Source organism: Physcomitrium patens, chromosome 26 (genome assembly GCF_059467195.1).
Source record: "Physcomitrium patens ecotype Gransden chromosome 26, ASM5946719v1, whole genome shotgun sequence".
NCBI lineage: Eukaryota > Viridiplantae > Streptophyta > Bryopsida > Funariales > Funariaceae > Physcomitrium > Physcomitrium patens.
Window position 1 is genome coordinate 6311970 of NC_143435.1, and position 25672 is coordinate 6337641.

The window sequence follows — 25672 nt, forward strand, 5'->3', positions numbered from 1 at the left end:
TTAGACTAGGTTGAGATAACTTCTTGTAATAAATCTTTACTAACTTTTGATTCTTTATTGATATACAGATTGTGATTCAATACAATTGAAAAAAAGTAGTTGTATGCCTTCCATTTGAGATAAATAAGAATGATTAATCTTCTCTAGTTACGTAAGTGTTATTTCTTTATATAAATTCTTGTGATGTCGACTAATCAAGTCATTTAATGCCTCATTGAAAAATCAACTTATTGATATAAAAAAATTCACTAGTATTCAATGAAGATTTTTAACCTCTATCATCTTTGTAGCTGCACCATATTGCTTATTTGAGACTTTTTTAGTTTGGATGCTTAGGGTCCGTTCTATGTCTATTAATCTTATATGATTGCAATTGTGTCTATCTTTCTTTGCCAAACTACTAAGACTAGTATCAAAACTAATTGTTGGAGTCTTTTCTAATGATTCTATGGTTTTTTATATATTTAGAATCAATAGTAGCTTTGAATCTTCTTAATTAAAAGAGATAGTTTCTTCTTGTGAATTTAACTTCTCCTACCTGTATGTATATTTTGTTGGTGATATTGTTTGAAAGTACATGACTATTTACTTGGCTAATCATTGATATTGAATTGATAAATACTCTCATATTAAGTGTAAGCTTGATAAACAATATTTGCATGAAATCAACAAATTATTATAATTTACTTAAATTATTTTAGTAATACCAATAAGAGGGTTAAAAATACCAATTATAATATTATAAAGATAGGAATTTATAAGTGCAACATAAAACATTTTATCTATTCCAATCTAAGTATATTTGTTTCTTTTCAAGGTTAGGATAAGACTTTTTACAAGGTCCTTAATATTTTTCAAATTTTTTGTTGAAAATTTATTTAAATATAATTTACATCAACATTTTCATGCCAATGGGATGGCTCAAGTTTAACTTCATAATCTATGATTAAAAAATGTAAGTATTTTATTGTGAGATGTACAAGGTTTGTATGAAGATCTTATGAGATTTAGCTTTGTCTTTGCTCACTAATTAAACAAATCCATGCCCAAGTTTTCAATCAAGTTGCACATCTTTTCTTATCTTTTTTTTGAGCTGCCCAAATTAGACTTATAAGATTTTGCTAAAAATTCATATTTTGATAAAATAAGCAATGATGATGTATTGCTATAAGTGGTTCATTTTTTGTTTTATTTTTTTCCATTTAAAAGTACTTCAATCATATAAGTATTTAATAAAAAAAATAATATTACTTTGAGATAAGTCCTTGAAAAGAACTTCATCTAGAGTGGCATAAGTTGGATTGATGGATGCAAACTTGCTTAGACTTGTTGTTGCAGCTATTAATTTTAGCTCTACTTGATCATGCTTATGTACTCTTTTCACATGCCTTCTCCTCTTTGAGATAGTGAATGTGACTAGAGCATGAACCATCTTTGTATTAAATACCTTTGTGTGTAAAAACCATGTTGAATAGTAATTGTAAGGATTAAAAGTTGGCAAGTATATTGTGTGTATAGAAATTGGACTTTTGAGCACTCTTATGGACTTAGAATTGGTAATTCAAAAGTAGAAAGGAAAACTATTCTTTATTTCAAATACCATAAATGTAGAATCAACCTCATCAATCGCCAAGCCACAGAAGCAAGTAGGAGCCAAAAAAATTTTAATATGAAAGATAAAAATATTTATACTTTTTATAATAGATAAAGTTTGATATGTTATTTTTGTTATAAATCATACTATTTTAAAATACAAAAAAAATGGCTAAAATCATTGATATAATAGGTGGCACAATACATCAATAAGAACAATATGACAAGCACAACGAAATGACTATATTAATAATATTAGTAAAAGATAATATCATCCACTACATTGCTAGCATCAATAATCCACACAAGTATGGCAAGTCTTGTACAATCTTTTTAACAATAAGAATACAATACAAAAAATATTGGTATTCACCCAACTATATTCAACTACAATGGACAAAAAACTTGATTGCATATTATATTAAAAAAATCAGCAAGCTAACAACACAATTGTAGTCAATAAAAGAAGAAGTATTAGAATCAGAACTCATCTATATTGTCTTAAATAGCTTGCTTTAAGCATAAAAAAGTTTCATCCAAGGCTTCTTATTCCTAAACAAATTTCACAATTTTGAGAAATTGATTAAAAATCTGTTAATTAAAGAATTACAATAGTCAAACAAGGCATTATAATATAAAGAGTTACTATTCTATTAAGATATACAAAGACGCCCTATTAAAAAAAGGCGCCTTGGAAAAGACACACAACAAAAAAAATCAATATACAACTTATTAGAACTAAGATTTTCTATAATAGGACCTCTTGAAGAAACAAACAAGAAAAACAAACAATGCAATAACTATAGGCAATGGAGTCAGTAGGCATAAGAATTTCCTTGTTTTTGTTGACCTAAGAGACAAAAAATTAATCGACGGGCAAATATTCCAATAACCAAAGAGAAAACAAAAAAAACAAACTAGAGTTCTTTGATATAGAAATACTTGCCATGAATCTTGACAAAGATGATGACTCATGATACCTTCAAAGTGGAGCTTCATTGTATGTTACTAGCAATGACACAAATTTTTGAAAGCTCACTTTTACATCCAAGTTTACTAAAATCAAGTTTGTAGATAGTTACTCATAGATTGTTGCTAGAGAAGGATCTATTGTCAATGACAAAAATTCAATGAATGTAAAAAAAACAAGTGAGATGTTTTACAAAAAAAGATATTAAGTAATATATATATATATATATATATATATATATATATATATATATGAAAGAAGAAATTAAAATAACTATTGCCAAAAGTTTTCATTAAGATTTTTGAAAGTTTGTTGAAAATTTTATAATGGTTTTTAAGGATTTGTTAAGAACTATATCAAGGTCTTTTAGGATTTATTTAAGAATAGCTTAAGATATTGTCAGAGTTTGAATAATATTTTTTTAGGATTTGATCAGAATATTTTAATAATTTACTATAATAATCTCTAGTATTTGATTATAAATTCTTTGGGATTTTTTAAAGACTTTCGTTAGGATTTATTTTTAAATTATTTTTAGATTTAATTAAAGGGTTTCTTTATGAATTACTTAGGATTTCTTTAAGATTCTTCACAACTTCATTAAGATTTGATTATAATGCTCAAGATTTATTTAAGATTTATTTTAAATTATATTAAGAGTTTTAGATTTTTTGTTTGTTGCAAGTACAAATTAACTTCTACAGATAGATGCTCAATACATTTCTAAGTTAGTTTTTACATATCATAACAACAAATATAGATTAATTTGAAAATTAGATAGCAAGAAAAAATGGATTTAGACTAAAATTATTGAGAGAATTTATTTTTTAAAAGATAATTTTTATTGTATATCCTTAGTTTTGTGTCTCATAATCAAATTTTGACCTTATTTCAAAAATAAGCATTTTTTATGTATCAATGTCACCATTATTATTATAATTTTTTTTAAGAATCTAATTTTATTTCTATTTTCAAAATAATCATGTTACTTGTATTCTCACTTTATTCCATCTTCACCCATTAATACTACCATTAAGGTTGTAAAAGTTCTTTTCCATAAATAATAACATCAAACATAAAGTTTACAGCTAATTTTGATTTCTTAACTATCAAGACATAAATAAATGTCTATACTATGTATACTTGAGTTCTTTCTATATATCTTAGATTTTAAAATTTTATTTATTTAATAGCCATTTTACTATATAATAATTTTGAATGTACTTATAAAATCTTATATTTTGCTTATGAGCAATAAATTATAGAATCTTTATTCTCCTTTATTTTGTACTAAAGAGACTTTGCAAAAAATAAATAAATAAACGAACTTCTACCTATTTCATAGAAAGCTAACTTTGTCTATGATTCAATAAATGCTCCTCAATATTATAATAAATAAATGAGAATAGATTTCATATTTTTATCTTCAAAATAGGAACTTTCTTCAACAAACATTAATGTATTAAAGCTTAGAAGCAAGTTATTGTCACGGACACAGAAATACAGGCTCGAGATCTAACAAGAAGTTTAATAAGAACTAGCAAGAACTAGATTAATCAGATGAATACAAGAACAACACCAGAGAGGTGAGCTAGAGCTCCAAGAGATGTGTTGTCGAGACTGAAGAACTCTTCAGCCTCGATTCTAATATATACTCCTATTTAGGAAGCTTCTCAAACAACTTCTACCAACTAGGAAGCTTCTAGAAGGTTCCAGAGACTTGCTTCTAGAAGGTTCTAGAAACTTATCTCTAGAAGGTTCTAAAGACTATGTCCCTAACATCTTTTACTAACTAAGAAGCTTCTAGAAGGTTCCAGAGACTTGCTTCTAGAAGGTTCTAGAAACTTGTCTCTAGAAGGTTCTAAGGAACATCATCCCTTCTTTTAGCTTCAAGGTCTCTGAGAAGTAATGTTATTGTTAATCAGTACCAACGCAAGAAAATGAAGTTCTGTCGCATAACATCTGTTATGAACTCCAATTGTTGTTCACGAGGCAAGTGGTTCATCGGCTCTTGAAGCCAATGGTAGTGGCTCACTCCTTCAACTTCTGATCAAGCATGAACTTTCGTGTCCTCATTGTGAAATTGTCCTACAAATACGCCTTCTGGCTGACCATCATAAGCAGGCTCGGACTCAAATACAATCACCAGTGATCGGTTACTCGGTATCCTCCGTCATCGTCGTGGTGTAGGCAGTTCTTCATCTCGGGGTCGCCTTCGAGAGCTAGTCGGTTGAGATAATCTGACTGGCATAGTATCTATCTCTTGGCTATCCATATCAGAAGACCAAACTATGGCTACTGAAAAAATTCTATTTTATCTTGGAGAAAATAACTACATCAACTACGAATTTTGGTGGTGCTCTCTCCCTTTCTTATATTTTTAGCTGAGCAAGCTTCAGAAGGAAGCTATCGTCGAACCAGCTTAGGTTTATGAGGATGTTGTTGATGAAACTCCTGTACCTTTTACGGTGCATTGGCGAGATTTTTAGCTAGCTCCCACGTTCGCTCACTAATATCGTAGCCATACCAATGAACAAGATATTCTAACTTGCTCCACCTTCGCCGTGAATCGAGCACCTTTTCAACCTCGTATTCCTCATGGTTCTCGATCTCAATACTAGGTGGCGAACGTTGCACTCTTCCAGAATAAGACGACTCTCGATAAGGCTCCAACAGAGAAACATGAAAGACTGGATGTACCTTCATGGAAGCCGGTAATTCCAGACGGTATGCCATTGGATTGATTTGCTTCTGGATGATAAATGGTCCCAATCTTCGATAGTCCAACTTATCACATGATTGCTTGGTCTTGATATTCCATTGAAGAAGCCATGCTTTATCTCCAATTTTGAAAGTAGGTGCTTGATTCCGAAATCTATCTGCAGACGCCTTGTAGGAATCTTGAGCAGATTGTAATTGAAGCTTTAACGTATTTTAAAGCTCTGATAGTTGTTTTGTAAATCCTTCAACTGCTGGATTGTTATTTGTTGACGGACTCAATAAATCAAGCTTCAGATGATATCCATAGTTGGAAAAGAATGGTGTGTATTGAATCGACGCATAGAGGGTGTTGTTATATGCAAACTCGGCTAGCGACAGATATGTGGTCCAATCGTCTTGCTGATAGTTGATGCTGCATCGTAAGTATTGTTCCAAGACTTGGTTCATCCGTTCTGTTTGGTCGTCAGTTTGAGGATGAAAAGCCGAAGAAAGCTTGATATCCACCTTCAGTATCCCAAAGAGAGATCTCCAAAACTTTGATACGAACTAGGTTTCTCGATCTGATACGATATCATCTGGTAGTCCATGATATCGATACACATTATCGAGAAAGAGCCTTGCTGTGACTTCACTGGATGATGTCTTCTTGCAAAGGACAAAGTGCACCATCTTTGTAAGCCGATCTACCATGACAAAGATGTTGTCAAATGATTTTGATGATGGCAGGTCCATGATGAAGTCCATGGAAATTGAAGACCATGGTCGACGTGGAATCAGCAATGGCTGTAGGAGTCCATAAAGGTGATGCCGAGGATTCTTAGATCTTGAACAGATGTCGTAGGAGAGGACAAAATCTTTCACATCCTTCCACATTTGGGGCCACCAAAAATCTCGAGAAATAAGCTCCAAGATCTTGTTGAATCCAAAATGTCCCGCAGTTGGAAAATCGTGGCGAGATTGAAGAACTCGGAGTCGTGCTGGTCTTTTTGGGATATATAACTGCTCCTCAAAGTATAAAAGATCTCCCCCCACCTTGAACTTGTCGTCATTGGCATGTTGCTTAATATCAATGGCTACTGAATCTTCAATGGTCACGGCACTTACCTGATTCAGGAAGTCAGCATCAATTGGCACAATAGTAGCGCAAAGCTGAAATTGCTCTAGCTTCAACAATGTCGTAGATTGTTGATCAAACACTGCTTCTCCAACTTTTGGTATAAGATACGATCTCTTCGATAAGGCATCAGATAGTCCTTGCTGCTTTCCAGGTCGATAAGTGATAACAAAATCGAACCTAGATAGCAACATACTCCACCGAGCTTGACGTGGATTTAGAACTCGAGCCGACATGAAATACTCCAAATTCTTGTGATTTGTATATACGGTCACTGGGTGTGCAGCTCCTTCAAGAAAGTGACGCCATTCTTGGAAAGAATCCACTATAGCAAGAAGTTCCTTATCATGGATCTCATAATTGATTTCAGCAGCAGAGAACTTTCGAGAATAGAATGCAACCAGATAGAGCTTCTTGTCTTCTCCCATTTGTGAAAGTACATCTCCCAAAGCAAAATCCGAAGCATCAGTTTCTAAATAAAAGGCCTTTGTAAAGTCTAGATGTACCAAGATTGAAGCCATAGTAAATGTTGTCTTCAGGTCTTGAAACGCCTTCTCCGCTAGAGTTCTCCATTCTAGCTTATCCTTGCATATCAACCGAGTGAGAGGAGCAGCAACTTGAGAGTAATTCTTGATGAAGATCCGATAGAAGTTGGCAAAACCAAGAAAGCATTGTACGTCTCTAACCATCTTTGAAACCTCCCAGGACACGATTGCTTCCACTTTCTTGGGATCCATCTTTAAGCCTTCCGTAGTCACAACGAATCCCAGAAACTCCATCTCTATTTGGTGAAATAAATACTTCCTCAACTTGGCATATAGTCCTCGCTTGCATAGTTTCTCCAAGACCAAACGAACATGCTTTTCATGCTCTTCCTCGTTTTTGGAGAATATCAAAATATCATCCAAATAGATGACAACAAAATCGTCAAGGTGCTCTCGGAAAATGTCATTCATCATATGTTGAAAGACCGCTGGAGTATTAGTAAGACCAAAGGGCATGACATTATACTCAAAATGGCCATACCTTGTATGGAACGCTGTCTTCCACTCATCTCCTTCTTTGATTCGTACGAGGTTGTAAGCTCCCCTTAGATTGATTTTCGTAAAGATCCTTGCACGTCCAAGTTGCTCTAAGAGACTAGAAATCAAGGGTAACGCATAACGATTCTTCTTTGTTATCTTGTTGAGGCCTCGATAGTCCATGCACATCCGCAACGAGCCATCTTTCTTCTTCACAAATAAGATCGGTGCTCCAGCTGACAATTTTGAATGACGGATGAAGTTCTTGGCTAGATTCTCATGGATGTACTTCCGCAATTCCACCAACTCCGTCTGCGATAGATTGTAGATTGGGCCAAAAGGTAGTTGTGCTCCTTCTTGCAAGTCTATGGTGCAATCATATGGTCGGTGTTCTGGTAGCATGTCGGCATTCTTCTTTTGAAACACGTCTTTAAAATCCTTATATTGCTCAGGTATACTTGTTGTCGAGATCTTCTCCCCGGTAGTTGGAGCCGCATAAATGACAAACGGTGTACCTTCCTTGGACGATCTTATAAACGCTTTTGCTCCAATGAATAAGGATTTCTCTATTCACGGTTTTCTACTAGGCTTGCTCTTGGGTGGTTTTGTGGGAAAGGTCATCTTCTGCAACCTCCAATCTATGGATGGATTATGCTTTTCCAACCAGGAAAGACCAAGAATAATAGGATTTGATTGAATTCTAATAATATTAAAAATAATATGACTACTATGGTCCTTAAACGTCACTTCTATAGGTTCTGATTCATGGGTGACACTACTAGACAGTAAAGGTCGTCCATCTATGACCTCAACGTGAACAGGTTTGGATTTTTGTACTAAAGGGATCTTATGACGCTTCGTAAATTCTTCGTCTAAGAAACAAGCAGATGCTCCTGAATCTAATAATGCTAAAGTTCTCAGTTTTTGAGGGCCAATAAGCAAAGGGATTGTGAAGCAAAGGGCAGGTTGAGCAGAAAGAAAGGAACCTGGTTGTTGTTGCGATATTTCACTGTCGAGCCGCACGGTTCATATTGTGGCTGGGCATCCTCGTTTTCTTGAACAAACATGCCTCTAGTCCTAACAATACGTCGATTTTGCTTCTTGGGGCAGTTTCCAACTTTGTGGCCTTCTTCACCGCAATACAAGCATAGACCTTCCTCCATGCGCCGCTTTTTTTCTTCTAGAGTAAGAGATTTGACACGTACCGCATCAATTTGCATATCTTCTACCTCTGAATGTGAATTCATATTGCTTGTCGACATAGCTGGGGCATGACAAATCGTATGTTGTCTTGAACGTTGATCTTGGCGACGTTGAAATAGGCGATTATCACACTTCACAGCTTGGGTAATAGCTTCATTGAGCATTTGCGGATCAAGAAGAGTTAACAATAAATCCTTCACATTGTCCCTTAAACCCTAATAGAATTGACTCATCAATGCTTCTTCATCCCAATTGATGTCGCATGCTAATTGCTTGAAGTCCGATGCATAGACTGATGTAGAGCGCATCCCTTGTCGTAGTGACCGGATCTTTGTTGTAGCCCATTGAACCTTGTCATATTGACCAAATGCTTTCGCAAATGCCTCCAAAAAGATTTCAAAGTTGTTTAGTATGGACGATCGTTTCTCAAACAAAAGAGCAAACTATGATAGAGCTTGCTCTGTAAGTAAGGTTCCAACAAGCCCAACACATGACTCCTCCGTTGAATAGCGTTCGGGCTGTAAAACTATTATCAACCTGATTTGGTTGAAAAATCCTCGAAACTTGGAACGCATACCATTGAACTTGTCCGGAAGACTAATTCGGGGTTCCTTATGTTGTAGAACCAGCGGTGCTTGTCGAACCCGAGGCAAAGTTGCTTCTCCAAGTGCAAAAGTTTGAGGCTGGTGCAACCTAGATTGTGCCATCCTAGATGCTCCATCATTATGAAGCCTTGCCATGACTCCTTCAATCTCTGCAGTTCTTTGCGATAACGTAGCAAGGGTATTGATGATAGCATCCAACTTGGACTCCGAACTTTCCGTCATACTAATGCCTTGGCCTCCAGCCATTCTAAGAGAAGGACAAAAATGACTCTACAAGAAGACAATATTGGTTTAGAAGAGGGTACTCCGCAACCTCTAAATTGCCTTAAGAGCTTCAAGAAAAGGGATAATCCACTCTCTCCAAGAAGAATAAGACTCCAATATTATAACAAAAGAAGTATCAGTTTAGAGGAGGGTAATCTGCAACCTCTAAAATGCTAGTACACTTCTAAGCAGAGGGGTAATCCACACTCTAATGAGGAAGAAACTAGCTCTGATATCTGAGGTGGGTGAAGTCTCGACAAACTGTCACGGACACAGAAATACAGGCTCGAGATCTAACAAGAAGTTCAAGAAGAACTGGCAAGAACTAGATTAATCAGATGAATACAAGAATAATACCAGAGAGGTGAGCTAGAGCTCCAAGAGATGTGTTGTCGAGACTGAAGAACTCTTCAGCCTCGATTCCAATATATACTCCTATTTAGGAAGCTTCTCAAGCAACTTCTACCAACTAGGAAGCTTCTAGAAGGTTCCAGAGACTTGCTTCTAGAAGGTTCTAGAAACTTATCTCTAGAAGGTTCTAAGAACTATGTCCCTAACAGTTATTTTGATCTTGCTTAGAACTTAATACTTAATACTTACTCATTTCTTTATTAAAAATGGTTAAATATTTTATTAGTTGCAATATAAAAAACTTGTGTAGCTTTTAATAATCATTGATTTATAAATCTTATATAAATACCAAATCCCTTCACAAAAAGAAATGATTATCTTTTTAAATTTAGTTGATAATACACTTGTAATTGCATCCACATGTTAAAAACTTCTATAAGACAACAAGGATGGTAATGCTTGTAAATCAATTTTTTCAACTCCATGTCAGACATCAACACATACAAAAAACAGTACAAAATGAGAATGCCAAAAAACAAACCAAGGAAAGCCAACTAAACTTCACCAAATAGTAGAGATTAAAAAACGTACATACATACTCAATGATGCTTATTTAGGTGTGTTCATATATATACATGTACAGACACACACTCTCTCAATCCCTTCTCCTAAACGAACTTTGACTTGTTTAATAGAAGTATGTCAGACCTAAAACCATGCACACCAAGTATTTGCAAGCATTGAAGATGCAATGTTTTTTTGTTTTTTTTTTTTTTTTTTTTTGGCGATTGGTGATATGTTTGTAAACATGGTGGGAATATGGAATGCTGGTTGCCAATTGGATTCGTGCCAACAAAAGGGTTCCAAAGCATAACATTGCTGTGTTATGGAGTCCACCCACCATCAGTTTCAGGGAGTGGAGATATCTGCACCCAAACGCACCAACATTCTTCAGTTCGCTGTTCATAGAAACACATGCCCAAATTGCAAATGACAATTACGAAAATCCGACCAAAGTCCACCAACTTGCAAAATCGTAAAAAACTGAAACCTCCGCTTTGCAATGCTTGCAAGCCAGTCCCAGGCCTCGCACTCCTGCGCTACTTTCAGAAAGCTCACAGCCCCGCAAGAAAGCAACAAAACTGGAGTGCAGTCAGTGGCAGCAGCTTCAGCGCAGCGAGTCTTCACGAGGAGAAGACAAAAGCCCGAACTGGCAACTGAATGCGAACAATCCAACACTCCCTGCGCTCACGTTAACTCAGCGCCAGCAAGAATCGATACATTACAAGTGATGAGCTGGCGGGTGAACCTGGAACAGTATGTCTCAAAAGTTACCAGGGGGCGTCAAGAGTGGCAAAATCTTCCCTCACACTAGCAGAAACTGCAACAAGCGCACCATTTCAGCAATTGCAGAATTTACAGATGAAGTAATGTGGTGCAACCACAAACGTTAGAGGTTTTTCACATTCTCGAAATTTCTCACAACGAAGGATGCATGTGGTAAGGGCATTTGCTGATCGAACACGGTTTTTCTAGCGATTGAATAGACACACAACAGCCCAAGAAAGCCGGTCTCAGTTGTCCGCAATTCAGGCTCAATTCATCAGTCACGAATAATGCACTAATCTTCCGTTAAGTTACCGAAGGGCAAGGAATGCATGCTCGAATGAGAGAGTGAGATATTAAAACAGCTGGAGTGGAAAAACAGTAACCTCTGAGTTATTCTTGCATTCCTGAATGGAAAACTGATCAGTACTAGATTGGTAAGCTCCACTTTCTGATGCAATTCTCTCACTCCCGCTTAGTCCTAGTACAAGTAACACGCCGTTTTGAAGCCCCTGATCTAGATCTACGAAGCTTGTGTTGTCCAAACACGCAAAGTTCGTAGAAAGAGATCATCTCTAAGCTCCCAAATATGTCTAGGGCTTCTCTACAATCCTACACGCTACAGAAATATCTAAAGATGGCGAATCTCCGAGAAGCTAGTCTTAGGGTGGATCATCGTCAATGCTGAGGAGACGCAGGACTGATTGTCGTGCAAAGACAATCAAAGCTCGATCGCACAAGATGCTTGAGATAGGTTCAAAAACTGGTCGTTCGCCTCAATCGTATGCCACTGAGCTTTGCAAGCACCGTGGGCAGGGGCTAGGCTTAAGATTCGCAGTGCCACGGTGTTGTTCTTTCTCGCAAACCCTGTGATCACCAGACGATTACCAATAGCGGTGATGGACGAGGACGTCAGCTCTCCTTTTTCAGATTCTTCGGGTATTGTCGCCACCACCGTCCACGCATTCCGCTCCTGCGAGTAAACAACGATCTCTTTCCTTAGAACTCCGTACAAATTCCCCGCCATAGTAGCCAAGGAGCTAGGGCTTGCCAAGTCGGAATCCGGCGACGAGAACGGCCACATGTTGTCAACAAACGTCCAGGAGTTTCTCGCAGGATCGAAGACTTCTCCACTCTCTCTGAAATTTCCTTGCGAATCACTGCCATATCCGCTCACAACATAGAACATCCCGTCGACCACAACCCCGGTGCATTCGTCGCGCTCCTCCCGCATGCTCGGCAGACTCACCCAAGCGTTTGTCTCCAGGTCGAAGGCCTCAACTGACGCAAGCGCCTTCTTATCCTCATCGTGGCCCCCCGCCACCACTATCTTGTCACCCACAGCTCCAACTGCGAAGAAGTTCCGGGCATTCGGCATGTCCGCTCCCCGCCTCCACCTCTGGCTACTGAAATTGTAAACAAACACAACCTTTGAGGGCTTCCAAGTGATCTGCCACCACCCTCCTAGCACCACAAGTTCCCCCTTCATAATCACGAGCTTGCAAAACAGAGGCAAACCGCTTGGCAGCCCAGGAATCCCTGGCAATCGCTCCCACACAGAGTTCTCCACATCCAAGACAGTAATTCCATAAACAGGATCGGACACCGGCACCGTGCTAGAGGAACTGATCTTCTCCTCCAATGACTTCGTACTCATCGGCACGGGCTGCAACATGCACACGAGAGCATTAGTTGCAGCTTCTGTCTTTCGTTGGGCGTAGTACTCCGAGCTCTGGACCAAATCCCGCAAAGCCCTCGACACCCGCTGCAGATTCGCATGCCACTGCAACGGCACTTTCACCAAACACTTGAGAAATACGTCGTCGGGAAGCGAAGGGATGAGCCCCGAGTGGGAGGCCTCCTCCTCCGCACTGCTGAGCTCCATCATCCTCTTGTAAGCCACAAAGTCCGCCATCTTCAGATCTTCACCCCGAAACTGAGTTCAAAATTCGCTCCAAACCCGACGAGCTTAGTCATATGCACTGAGCTCACTCCAGCTTCTCCTAGCTCACCCACGCCTCAACATTCTCAGCCACTACTCAACGGCCCAGCTTCATTCATTCACTCACTCACTCACTCACTCACTCCTCAATCACGATCTGAGCGAGAATGTTGACTCTTTGTACCCATAGTACTGCAAGTGGGTCACTTGATCACTACCACTTCGCCCTAAAGAATGAACAGTGCGTGCTAGTGGAAGGGACTTCGGACAAACCATCTAACTAGCAGGTGGATCCGATTCCCCTTTCCAGATAGTTTTTGGAACAGAACAGGATATAATAATAATGTCCTCTCCTTCGTCGTCGTCTGCTTCTTCTTCATCGCTACCTCCTTCCTCTTCCTGCGTCCCTTGCTAGCCTTCCCTTTCCGGACTAGACTGGATTGGATTGCACTGCACTGGACTGATCCCACTCGGTGCACTTGCGTCCTTCACAATCTTCCTCACGAATTGATTGAACGTGTTCGGACATGGGAATTCATGGGGCCTCCGTGTCTCATCTTCCCTTCGTTTCTTTTTTTGTATTCTATAATTTGGAATGATTCTGAATTTATGACTCAAAAGGATGGCAAGTTGTGTGTATGTAAGTTAGTGGAATATTGTATCGAAGAGGTTGACAATTGTGAGACGATGATGATGGTGATCATATTTGGTGGACTTTTGCACAAAATCTATCCTTGTTTGTTATGTCAAAAAGACAAACAAAAAATATAATGAAATAGAAAGTCAGCCTTCCATGGGTTATTGAGTAAGTCTGTGCTTTCCACTAAATGCCTCTTACAATATGCCTTGTACATGCGCTAAAGTATTTAAGGCATCCATCAAATTTTAGAATTTTTTTTTCTTGTTTCAAATGTTTTGTACAAATGAAAATAAAAATAAAAAAAAACAAAAACAAACAAACAAAAAAATTAAAATAGTTAAAAGTAATATTATAAAACAAAAAAAAAATGTTTCTATACTTTTTGATGTATAGGGATTTGACAAGAGAAGAAAACAATTTTTGAAAACTTATTGATTGTCCCATTTTACTATATTTGACATCTAAGAATTTTAGCATTATTATTATCTTTTTGATTCCTGTAAAAAGATAATAATGCTTACAACATCTTTCTTATTATCTTATTTACAAGGTAAAATTTTGGTCTCACTGCACATACATTGACGGTCATGGACTGAATTAATTTACATTATTGTAAAAAATGTTAGTATATTTAAAAAAAATTATCAAACTTATTTAACACTATTTATTGCATTTATAGATTTATACAATATGATTTACTAAAACAAGAAACACATACTTAATTTCAAGTTTGAAATTAACTGTTTCAAATTGTAGACAACACAAATTACATTACTTAAAATTATGGTTAGATGGTTTTGAAAATAAAAATAAAAATCTAACAACCACAATTTTGCTAATCTAACAACTATGAACAAGATAAGTGACTACATATTCCACCATGAATTAGTTCATTTATAACGACGTATTTAATATTTTAGGAAACACGGTTATCACCGCAACCTCCACCTCTTGAAAAGTGATAAACTCCCAAGAAATATAATATTATTAATGGACCCCTCGATCCCTATTGGAGGGTGAGCCACAACCCCCTTTTCGCCTCGCTGGACGGGTGCTTTTTGCCTACCTGGCAAAAAGGAATGCCAAGTAGCCGATCCAGTTGGACGGAGGGGGCTGATGTGTCATGATTTGCCAAAGACCAGTTCCAACAAAACCTGGCCTCGTGGATTCCTATCGGTGCCACGTGGTAGGCCCTGATATCGATCGCTCGCTCCCATTGGCCAGACCCTTTCCTAAATCATCTCATCCACGAGTCTTATATCACAGTTGGCAGAGTCTACCCCTGGTTGCGCCTGAGCTGGCTATGCGGGAACCCCTAGGAGCCCTTTTCACACCACACACTCTGGATCGCACACCCAACCGTTTAAACTGCAAATGTATTTGGACCCGACGTTTCTCCGGCTGACCCATTTTCCCTGCACGGGACACAGTGGGGGTCGGAATACCAAGTCCTCGATTATTTGGGTCCATCTAATTTGCGCTCATACCGCAATCCTGGTTAATCAAAAGATCGGAAAGAAATACACAAAATAAAATAAAAAAGCAGAATCCACTGGAGTAGTTAAAAAAGGATCCATTACCGAGGAGGAGTTGAAAACGTGTTGCAATTTCCTTGGACCCATCCGGAAAAGACGAACAAAAATTCTATTACGGAGCCCAAAGCGTGTGGAGCCAAGCCATGGTATAAGGCAGAAATTGTGCATAATAATCTTCTTTTATATTTTGTTGATTAAAAGGGGTGCTGGAGGAGGAGGGCCTACAACCAAGTCGCCCCTACCACCGTGGACCCCACCAAACTTGCAATGCAGAGAGGTTGAACCTACCCCCTATTCCCACTATTCTATATGTATTGATTCGGTACCGGATTGGATTCCCTGGATGGATAAACATTACAACAGCTCCTTAAAAAATTGCATTTTTTTAATATATAAAAACAAAAAATATAAACATTTATCAGAGTATCACACAACCCATACCAAATCTGGAATACTGTAGCTGAGGACCCCACATAATCCTAAATTAAGATAAAGTAAAAACAAAGGAGGATTTAGGGCTTGATCCAGATCATGTACTTTCTGGTGCCTAAAAGTGAAAACGAAACCTGAATGGAACTTTTGGGAGGGAGGAATGTCGGTACAAATATTTTTATAAATTTTCTTCATTCTTCGGGTTTAGTTGGGAACGAAGGGAACCATGGGAACAGACTGGTGGGGCCATAGGGGGATCACTGATTGAATAGTTTTGTGATCTGCGAAATCTCGGTTTATTTGAATTGGGAACTTCGGTTCTCGATAAGGAAACCAATATAAATATATTAAAATTAACACTTAAAAACAGTAACAATAATTTTGATATAAGGTACTGATAGTGTTGTGACAAGTTGAAATATATTTTGTGCAGAATTAAGATAGTTGAAGATAAATTTTCTGTGAGTATTTAATGTGAAAGTTTATGAGTTTAAGGACTTAGTACTTTTTTATGTAATTCAATGTTTTAAAATGATTCTTTAATTTCTTATTTCAATATAGTTCAAAAATGTAGTTTTTATTCTAATATTATCCTTCAAATAACGAAATACAAAATGAATTGTTGGAAGTAAGATTCTTCTTGTACCTAGCCAAGTGCTTCCAACCAGACCTTTAGTTCAGATAATTGCAAGGATGTGTTTAACACAAAAACATTATGGATTGACTTTGTTATTTTATACTTTTAGAATACGCACAAGTATTGTATAATACAGCTTACCACATTTGTAATATATTATTCTTGCAGGGTATGAAATAAAAACATCTTTAAAAAAGTATAAAATAACTTACCACATTTGTAATGGTAATTTATATTTATACTCGTACAAATTGTAGCCAAGTGTTGAAGTTCAAAAACACAGTGTATAATGAATTGCAGCTGTGTTCAACTAAAAAACAGCATTGGGTACCATACCGTCAAGTCTCATGCACCTTGCCGGAGCTTCTGGAAACATGTGAACGTTGTGGTTAGTAATTTTGGACAACCTGTTGTGAACTGGTCAAGAGTACGTTTCACATCCAGCTGTTGCGTATTGAGCATCGTTGGATACCCCGGAATACAGGATTATAAAAAATGATAAGGATGTGGCAACTGCATGACTACTTTTGTGCAATATGTTATGAAATTGAAATTTCTATGCTTGAAAAAGTATGCGCACACTGAGATAACAACTTGTTTACAATAAATGAAATGTGATTATACAGTGCCAAATCAACTTGGCCCTATCTAGGCCTTCCACTTCGGTAGGCAGCAAAATCAGAGAGGTGCATGATCTATTACACTGCATATATCAAAACTGCAAATTCTAAGAAACAGGAAAACTATTGTTACAAATCAACTGTCATGGCACGCATCTAGTTCTCAAGATGAGGTTGCTAGTTGAAGAGGCGCCAAAGCTGCTCTATATGAATCACCCTCGTACTTGAGTTCCTTGACAACAGCAGTCCCTATACCGGAAGAGTGATTGAGTTCTGATGAAGAGACAGTAGAAGATTCCATCTTTGTTTCGGAGATTGTGTCACCATTTGTAGCACCATTCAAGTTGGAGAAAAAATTCTTGAAATTTGCAGGTTTTGAACTGTCGGTTCGCTCCTCTTGGGCAATGTTGAGGCCCTCGGTGAGAGGCTCAGTTGCAAACCTACAGAAGCAAGATCATGAAGTTGAAATCAGACATTTGAATTCAACATCCAAAATGAAGACCTCCAAATGCCATCTCACAGGAAATGTCAGGAAGTCATTTAGAACCTTAAATGATGAGCCCACGTCCCTCCTAAAAAGACAAGAGAATAACTCAAATCTACTCAGAAATCGAGCAAGCTCTGAGGATTGAAAAAGACTGGTACATTCACGACATAGAACTGAATATCAAGGAGATGAAACTTGAGCTTTGCCTTACCGCACAGAGTAACCAAGAGGTTGAGATTCCTGAAGCACTGCACACAGCCGTATGATAACCCACGGTGGAAGAAAGGATCCCTTTATCTCCATTGTGTACATTGTATTGCTAGCTGTTTCTGTACACTTCGGACTAATATTTTTCTTACTATTATTTACTGGAGGCTTGATAAAGCCATCTGTTCGTTGCAGTTGTTTGCAAGTGATCTGTTGGAGAAGGCAAAGTAAATAAACGTGACAGATAATGTGTTTAACGAAAGACCAATAAATTAGTTAAATCAGTGCAACAATAAGTCTTGAACTTGCTATAAATTGCCAAATATAGACATAGTCCGAGTGAAGCCCACACACATCATTAATAAGCAAGTTGTGGTTTGTGGGAGAGAAATTCACCTCAGGAGCAGTGAGACACGCATTCTCGAAAGCCGTTGGCGCATACAGGACAGGAACGTCCATGGCAGCCGTAGAATTGAGGAGAAATCTGACGTCATGTAAAAGATCAAATAAAGTTGAAGTCAGACAAGCTGAGGCATAAGTAATCAACATTACATCCCTCAATAAACCACAAAGTGACCCTATGCTGCAAGTACAGGAGATGTGCAGAGAATTCTAGTGATCTGTTGGACACAAAGGGTATTCTCCAGTGTTTTGTTTGCAAAATCGATCATGAAAATGAAGCGATTAGTTATTCACTTGCTAAGAGTTTTTAGGTGTTACCTGTGATTAATGAGAAAATCATAAAGTCGATGCACATTAGAGTAACCTTCAAAGCACAACATTGATTGTGGCCCATTGTCTGAAGCTGCCTTTTCGTTTGCCATTCTTGTCTGAACATCCAAATTGATAAAGATCAGTTATCAATAGACCAGAAAACGAAAGATCAGCTGTGAACAATCGGTGCTTCTTCCGTGAATCAGTTACATCAACATAAGCAAGAAAGAAAGAAGTTACATGCCCAAATTGTTAATAAAATTTCTTTACAGCTGAAAATAAAGATCAAATTAATACTCTCTACCCACCTGGCCAGGATTGGACTTCTCAAATTCTAGCAAATCTTGAAGATCTTCGACAGTAGTTGTGGGGTCGCCAGAGGTACTGAAGGGCATTGAGAACTTAACATCCTGCAAAACCAGAAGGTATTAGCTCGAAGAAGACACCGAAAAAGATGTAAACCCAAATAAACCTCAGATCCTGTATACCTATGAATGCTTTCCACTAAGCCGATCAAACGGACGGTTTCGGTAGTTTCTATGAATTAACCCGGCCATTTCTTTAACAATGAGGAAAGTTTATGATGGCAATTCGCTCTTCTACGGCCCCGTGATGCGATATTCAAATTTTCTAGGTAGTCATACATCAGTCAATATACACCTGGACCTGTATACCTCAAGTCCTTCAAACAAATCTTACATGTTCAAGAAGAACTTGTCGCACTCCTCGTGTTGAGCGGGTCAAGTATGCAGTACAAGCACCCTGGCTTCTTCCTCCAACTCCACCACCGACAAACATTGCGACGAATTGCTGCATACAAACTACAACCGCGTAAAGTTATAATTGGATCCATTCTGCAGATCCCCAGTTCCAATCCTAAATATTGAGTTAAGCATCAAGGTACAGTGGTAAAAAAGAGGATGCTTAAGTGAAGTGAGCGCCACGCGAGTAGCACACACCTAAACTACCACAACGACTTCAATAGTACGATCAAAAGCAGACTAGCTGAAATGTATCTGAACTATCAGACAGAAGAAACATCTAAAATGAGAGTGTCAGCCACTTACCGTAAAAGACAGAGCAAAATTGAGAGCGAAAATTGTAGTAAAGCGACCGAAACGCAGCCTCCCAAGCACGGTCTCTTTTGGAAAGAAAAGACCTTTCTGTGGAGTCCATAATCCATACAGAATTGAATGAATGAACAACAGGTAAATGAAAAGGCAATGCTATCCAGAGTGAATGATTTCAGCTACTTGCTGATTGATATTTTCTACCTGCAACTGCACAAAAAATTGAAGAAGATAATCGTGACAGGTCGCAAATAGCATATCCCGGTCGAATAAGTGTAGCTAATGGGCAACTGGCAACCTATGAGGTATTAGAAATGTTGTTAAGAATACCTGCTTCCCCTCCACGAGCTGCAGCTGAGGATATTACAGACAGCACAGCTGGAGGTAGAGTAGACTGTGGATAAACCCATGAATGAAGTGAACTCCAGAGTGTTGCCCCTAGCTTCTCATCATCTGCACTTCTCTCCGAACATGACATTGGCCGAACGCTGTCTTCTTTCCTACTCAGAACACCAAGTCCTTGTGTAAATTGTTGCACTCCTTTACATTGGATATTTGAACTCAATCTGTGACACCTGCAGCAAATAGACATTAGATCTTGTCCGTCCAAAAGGCACTTATAACAACATTTCTGAGTTAGAACATCCGTAATAATTGTGAAACGTAACACTACTCGTAAAGTGAATGTTGCTGGTTTAAGGTATCATTCTGGATTTAGTGCTCCTTGTTAAATTCATTCAAATCTTTTAGAGTGTACGCACCAGTGAAGAGAATCCGGAGAAGTGAAACGAGCCATCTGTTTAAGACTAAGATCTAGAGGAGCATAGCATCCCTTAAAAGGCAACCATGTCTTCGAATCCTCCACTGGACCAGTGGAGATGGGTAATCCGCTCCTTGGAAGAGTGTTAGCTCTGGTAACGGATCCATTATCTGCTCCCAATCGATCGTTGAGATCGTTGCTATGCTCTGTAGGTATAAGACCCGCGTTGAAATCGAATGATCCCAAGACCTTTCGAGGTGCTAACTTCTTCAAAGCTTCCACCTAAACATACAACCAAAAAGGCACTTTTAGAGGTCATAACGGACCACGAGAGCATAAAATGGTCCGCATACAACAACGAACAACACTCAGTTGAGCCCAAAACGACTGGTATAGCTATAAGGTATTTAATTGGTTACAAAATGCAGATGGAACGGTAAAATGTATTCCATTCGTAGATAGCTCCAGAATGATATCTCCCATGGGTTGCGACGACCCAGGGAAAGACAACGTTAAACGCAATTTTGAAGATTAAATGTGCTCAATGCGAAACTAGATGTAGCAGTAAAAAATTGAATAAATTTAGTACCATGTCAATGCTTGATTCAGCCTTTAGCAGAGATTGCGAATTGGAGATATCTCTGACGTCCCGAAAAGCACAGTCGTACAATCCTTTAACCTTCTCCTCGACCTTGAGAGGAAGAACTTCCTTCTTTCCGCCATCGAGTTGTGCACCAGTCTTCGTGGAGCTATTTGAAGGGATGTCGTTTTTATACCTACATGATCAGAATAAAAGAGGCATAAGTGATCAAATATTCAACGCAATTATGACTGGTACAAGAGTAACGGGCCATGGATTGACAAAGACAAGTAAATTATGGAGGAATGACGCACACTGACACGAACATGTCTTAAAGATCGGAAAACACACATCCTTTCTATCTTTGAATGAACAAATTTCGGAGTGGCAAGTCGGATTTAAATCAGTCAACACCAACTTCAGACCGCAAGAGTCCTAGATTGTATACTGCTGAAAGCTAAATGGTGATTCAGTGGACCTGGAAAACAACGAAATAGAATCTGCGCAGCTCTTTCCAGGGATGGCAGCTCCTTGTTGACTGGCCTCTTGTTGAGGAACTGAGCAAGTATCCTGGAGGACAAAGGCAACCATACAGCAGTTAGTACAATAACTCAAAGAAATAAACCATTAGTTCAACAAAATGTCTCCTCTATGAATCTTCTTTTCACAATCGTCAACTTCTGAAAATGATAATAAGTCACCTTTTCCTTAAAACTTCGCACCAAACGAAACCGAAATTTCTCCCGAGAATCATCTGGGGCATGAAAATCCGCAGCTTCATCGTCACCAGGTAGACGACAGGGCAATACCGCGTCTCTTGGTTGGATCGAAAACCTGCAGAAGTCCGCAATGGTTAACAATTAGTTGGATAGTTTGGAACTGCAGACGTTTTCAGCTCTTCAGTTTACATCAACATAAAATTAATCCAAGAAGATGCAAAACCTACTTTAATGAAGTCAATTTGACAGGCACTTAGATTCTAAAACTGTACGCTGATTGATACTAACTAGATGGTGTACATAGGACATGAAAGTGCTGCAAAACAGGGACCATCAGAGACAAACCCCTGGGAATCTGGAAGTTTTTCGTCTTGTTCACCAACTTTTGATAATTGATGCCGCTTCAACTGCTCCAACTGCATTCATGCATCAACAAAACTGCGGTCAATGAAAGGCGAGCTACATTCTCTGACGACCAATTTGGCAGAAAACTTACGCAGAGAAAAAATAAATTACACTTCCAATATGTGCAAGCCACCCACTTCTGTGTACAATTAAGAGGCCAACTTAAAAGTCTTAAGAATTGCAAGACTCCTAAACCTCTTTATTCTGATCCTTCAAAATGAGAATGGCTAATGCTCAGGACAGAGGTCTCCTATATCCAGCTTGCCTGACAACACCCATCATCATAAAACCCTAGAAACTACCCAAAGGACCTAACAACATAGCGCCTGATTCCACTGTGATTGTTAGGTCGGGGGCACACAAGGCTGATTGTATTGAATATGAATCGCAATGACCAGTGCGAAGATAGATATTCCAAAAAAACCAAAAAACCACCCAAAAAAAACTCATGATTGGGTGTCAACTCACACCAGATGTTCATTTTCAGCGCCCAATATAATTAAGATTCTCAAAAGCATAAACATGATGCCACTATGAGAGGCCTCTCTGAAAAAGACTAGTAACAACATTGCCACGTTCCAGAAATATGCTATGATTACAGGGAATAAAGGCTCAGCTATCGTGCGAACCACAACAATTTCAGCTTGAATTATTCCAACATTGTCACTAAACCAACTGCAATGCTAGAGAATGTTGGCACGCCTGATCTGCCAGAGTGAGTGCATCAGAACGGGAGCCAAAGGAAAAGAGACCATACCCGGAGCTCAGTCGGCGTTTTTCTTTTACCGAGAGAAGACGCCATTCCGTCCGTCGGATCAAACGGTTTCTTGCACACATACCGCGACGATATCATCTCGCGCACACACTAAGACCAATATGCACACACACCAGGTACCCAATTCCCAAATCCCCACTCTCGAGCTCCTTTCACTCCCCCAGCCAATCGAGGTCACCCAATTACGTATCCACCAGACATCCGATCGACATTGCCCGCATTTGGTCCCCGCAACATAACACATCCAAAACCTGAAGCTGCTGCTTCAAAATTCACCCTTAAATACCACATTCACTCGATTTCCAGACCTCTACTCGAGATCCTCACACCCTCATCCTCACACCCTCATCCTCACACACTCATCCTCACACATGTAACACGAACGTCCGACACTGCATAATCCGCGCAACAATGTAATGTCCCAGAACGAGCAACCGGAAGAAGCAAAAACGCCACGGACTTCACCACCACCACCACCGCCACCAGCGACGACCCTTCACTCTTTCCCTGCTTCCTCATCGCCAGTTCCAAGACTGGGCTCCATCTCAACTCTTCCCACCTCTTTCCTGTCTCCTCCACTCTCCTCTCTCTCTCTCTCTCTCTCTCTCGCTCACTTCCTACCGCGCGTGCTACCAAAGGGAACAAATCCAGCCCTCAAACCTTCTAACAATTCCAGCATGCAAAACACGGCCGCTGCAACCCTACAACCAAGACACGTCAAATGGGCGCCAACGCAACGAACCCAGCTCCGTTACGGCACCAAAGACGGTGAAATCAGGTCCAGCAGAGTACCCATCAATTAACCCGAGCACTCGTCGAAGAAAGCTGACAATGGGAATTGCAACGATCGCTGGATCGAGCACCGAGACCTGATGCTTGCTTGCGGGGGAGGGCGGGCATGCGCGAGCGGCGGGGGGGCTCTGTTTGAAAGGCGGGGAAATCCCCAGGTTCAAACGAGGCCCGCGCACGGACGGATGACGTGGACCATTCATTCAGCTGAGGTGGCGGGGGGAGTGAGATGGATGAATGTTGGATGAATGACGGATGCATTAGGTGGGGGTGCCTGTGGATGACGTTCGAATGTGGATTTGAATGGGAATGTCAGTGGCGTGATTAGAACAGCTATTTTTTACGGTCCCCTTGACGGGGTCAATCGCTCCCAAAGCGTTCCCTCCACCCAACGGTATTATTATTGTTTCTACAGAGTTTTCTTAATATACCAACGGATTGGAGACTTAGAAGAAAATTAATTTTGAGTTTTTATGCTTTGACTGCAAATTCATCTTAGAAATGCATCACAATTGGTTTTTTTTTTTAAATAAATAAATAAATAAATTGACGGTAAGTCTAATGCATTTGCATTAGTGATGTGTGAATAACAAAGTATGAACCTTGAGAGTATTACAAAAAGTATTTTAGATATTATACTTAATTGCACTAAAGGAATATCATTTAATGTGTGTATGTGTTTATGTATTGATTTTTTCACATGATTTGATTATCCAACATTTAATTTTACAAAAAAAAATATCAAATTTACAGTGGTGCAACAATTTATATTATTTGTGTATTACTAGCATGGAATATCCTTCCATTATTTTAGAAGTCACATATTAAATGCAATGAAGACATTTACTTTATTTAACAAAAAATCTCTCTATGCAACATGACATTGTTTCGTGACAAAAAATTGCTTTGAATGCTGTCACACATCTTTAATTTTAACATAGAAAACATTCAAATAACACATAGTTGGGTATAGATGATTATTTTTCTTTTTTACTTTTTTATTTTTTAATTTTTTGTTGTTGTTGTTAAGGCCATGTGTGTGGTTATATTATTTATTAAGGATTTTGATGATTTTTTTAATTATATATATATATATATAACCTCAATTTAAATATACTTTATATGTCTATTTAAAGCATTGTTAACAAATTAACTATTTGTAGGTCTATTATAAATACTAATATAATATTGCAATATTTTCATATAATGTTCATATCATAGTATTTGTATTGAAAATTTTATGAAATTCATAAATATTTACATTAAAATGGTATTACTAAATTTATACATTAAAATTTAATTAGATAAATTAATATTTTAAATATAAAAATAGGTTGTGAGTTGTTCTTTTTGAAACAAAGTATTTCTCATAAAAATTGTTTAATTTGTTTTATTTCTTATTTTTCTTATTTTTAAAAAAATACTATGTGGCTGCCAAGTTCACAAAAGCTTATTTTTATATGTATTCTATTTTTATATTAACATTAGGATTAAATATTGAGCTGCCAAATGTGCCCCAAGTATCAAAGCATGCTTTTTAATCAATTTTTCGTTGTCAAGAGGTCCTGTGGTATGTAGTAATATTAATTGGAGATATAGCACTAATATATAAATATGTATATGTATGTATGTATATATATATATATATATATATATATATATCTTAAATCCTTGAATTGTTTTTTTACAATAAGCATTAATTAATATTAAATTTTATACACACTAAATATGTTAAATTCTTATTTTGACCTTTATGTGTATTTTTTTTGTTTTAGCCATCAAAACAACATATAGAATTCAAAATATATTATTAAAAAAATTTATTATTTTTAAACATTTGAAATGTAAACTCAATCTTTTAATTATTATCAACAATATTATAGGATGTAAATAATATTTTCAAAGAATTAACATATGACAAAAAAAATAATATGTCATAATTAATGTATCAAAAGATTTAAATATGGTAAACTTTAATATATATATATATATATATATATATATGTAACATAAATTATTAATTTATTATTTATTTTTAACTCAATTTTTATAATAATAATGAATGTAAAACTTAATGTAACTTTTGCAATAGTTATATACAAAATATGGTTGTGATTATATGATTTAGTTTTTATGTATATGCATATATATATATATATATATATAGAGAGAGAGAGAGAGAGAGAGATTA

At 37.7% G+C, this 25672-nt stretch overlaps 2 protein-coding genes across 2 annotated transcripts; both read right to left on the minus strand.

The window, feature by feature from the left end:
- Window positions 1-11540: 11540 nt before the first annotated feature.
- LOC112278138 (F-box/kelch-repeat protein At2g44130) lies at window positions 11541-13450 on the minus strand. The gene has a single exon (XM_024511269.3). It carries the CDS (start codon window positions 13082-13084, stop codon window positions 11891-11893), a length of 1194 nt encoding a protein of 397 aa, XP_024367037.1. The 5' UTR covers window positions 13085-13450; the 3' UTR covers window positions 11541-11890.
- A 3487-nt stretch (window positions 13451-16937) lies between these two features.
- LOC112277696 (uncharacterized) lies at window positions 16938-23480 on the minus strand. The gene is made up of 14 exons (XM_024510322.3): window positions 22675-23480; window positions 21858-21928; window positions 21495-21627; window positions 21272-21363; window positions 20803-20989; window positions 20215-20495; window positions 19784-20028; window positions 19451-19546; window positions 19083-19204; window positions 18692-18793; window positions 18390-18499; window positions 18066-18153; window positions 17674-17879; window positions 16938-17415 (listed from the first exon to the last, which is right to left on the minus strand). The coding sequence occupies exons 1-14, from the start codon at window positions 22768-22770 to the stop codon at window positions 17139-17141; spliced, it is 2106 nt and encodes a 701-aa protein (XP_024366090.1). The 5' UTR covers window positions 22771-23480; the 3' UTR covers window positions 16938-17138.
- Window positions 23481-25672: the final 2192 nt, after the last annotated feature.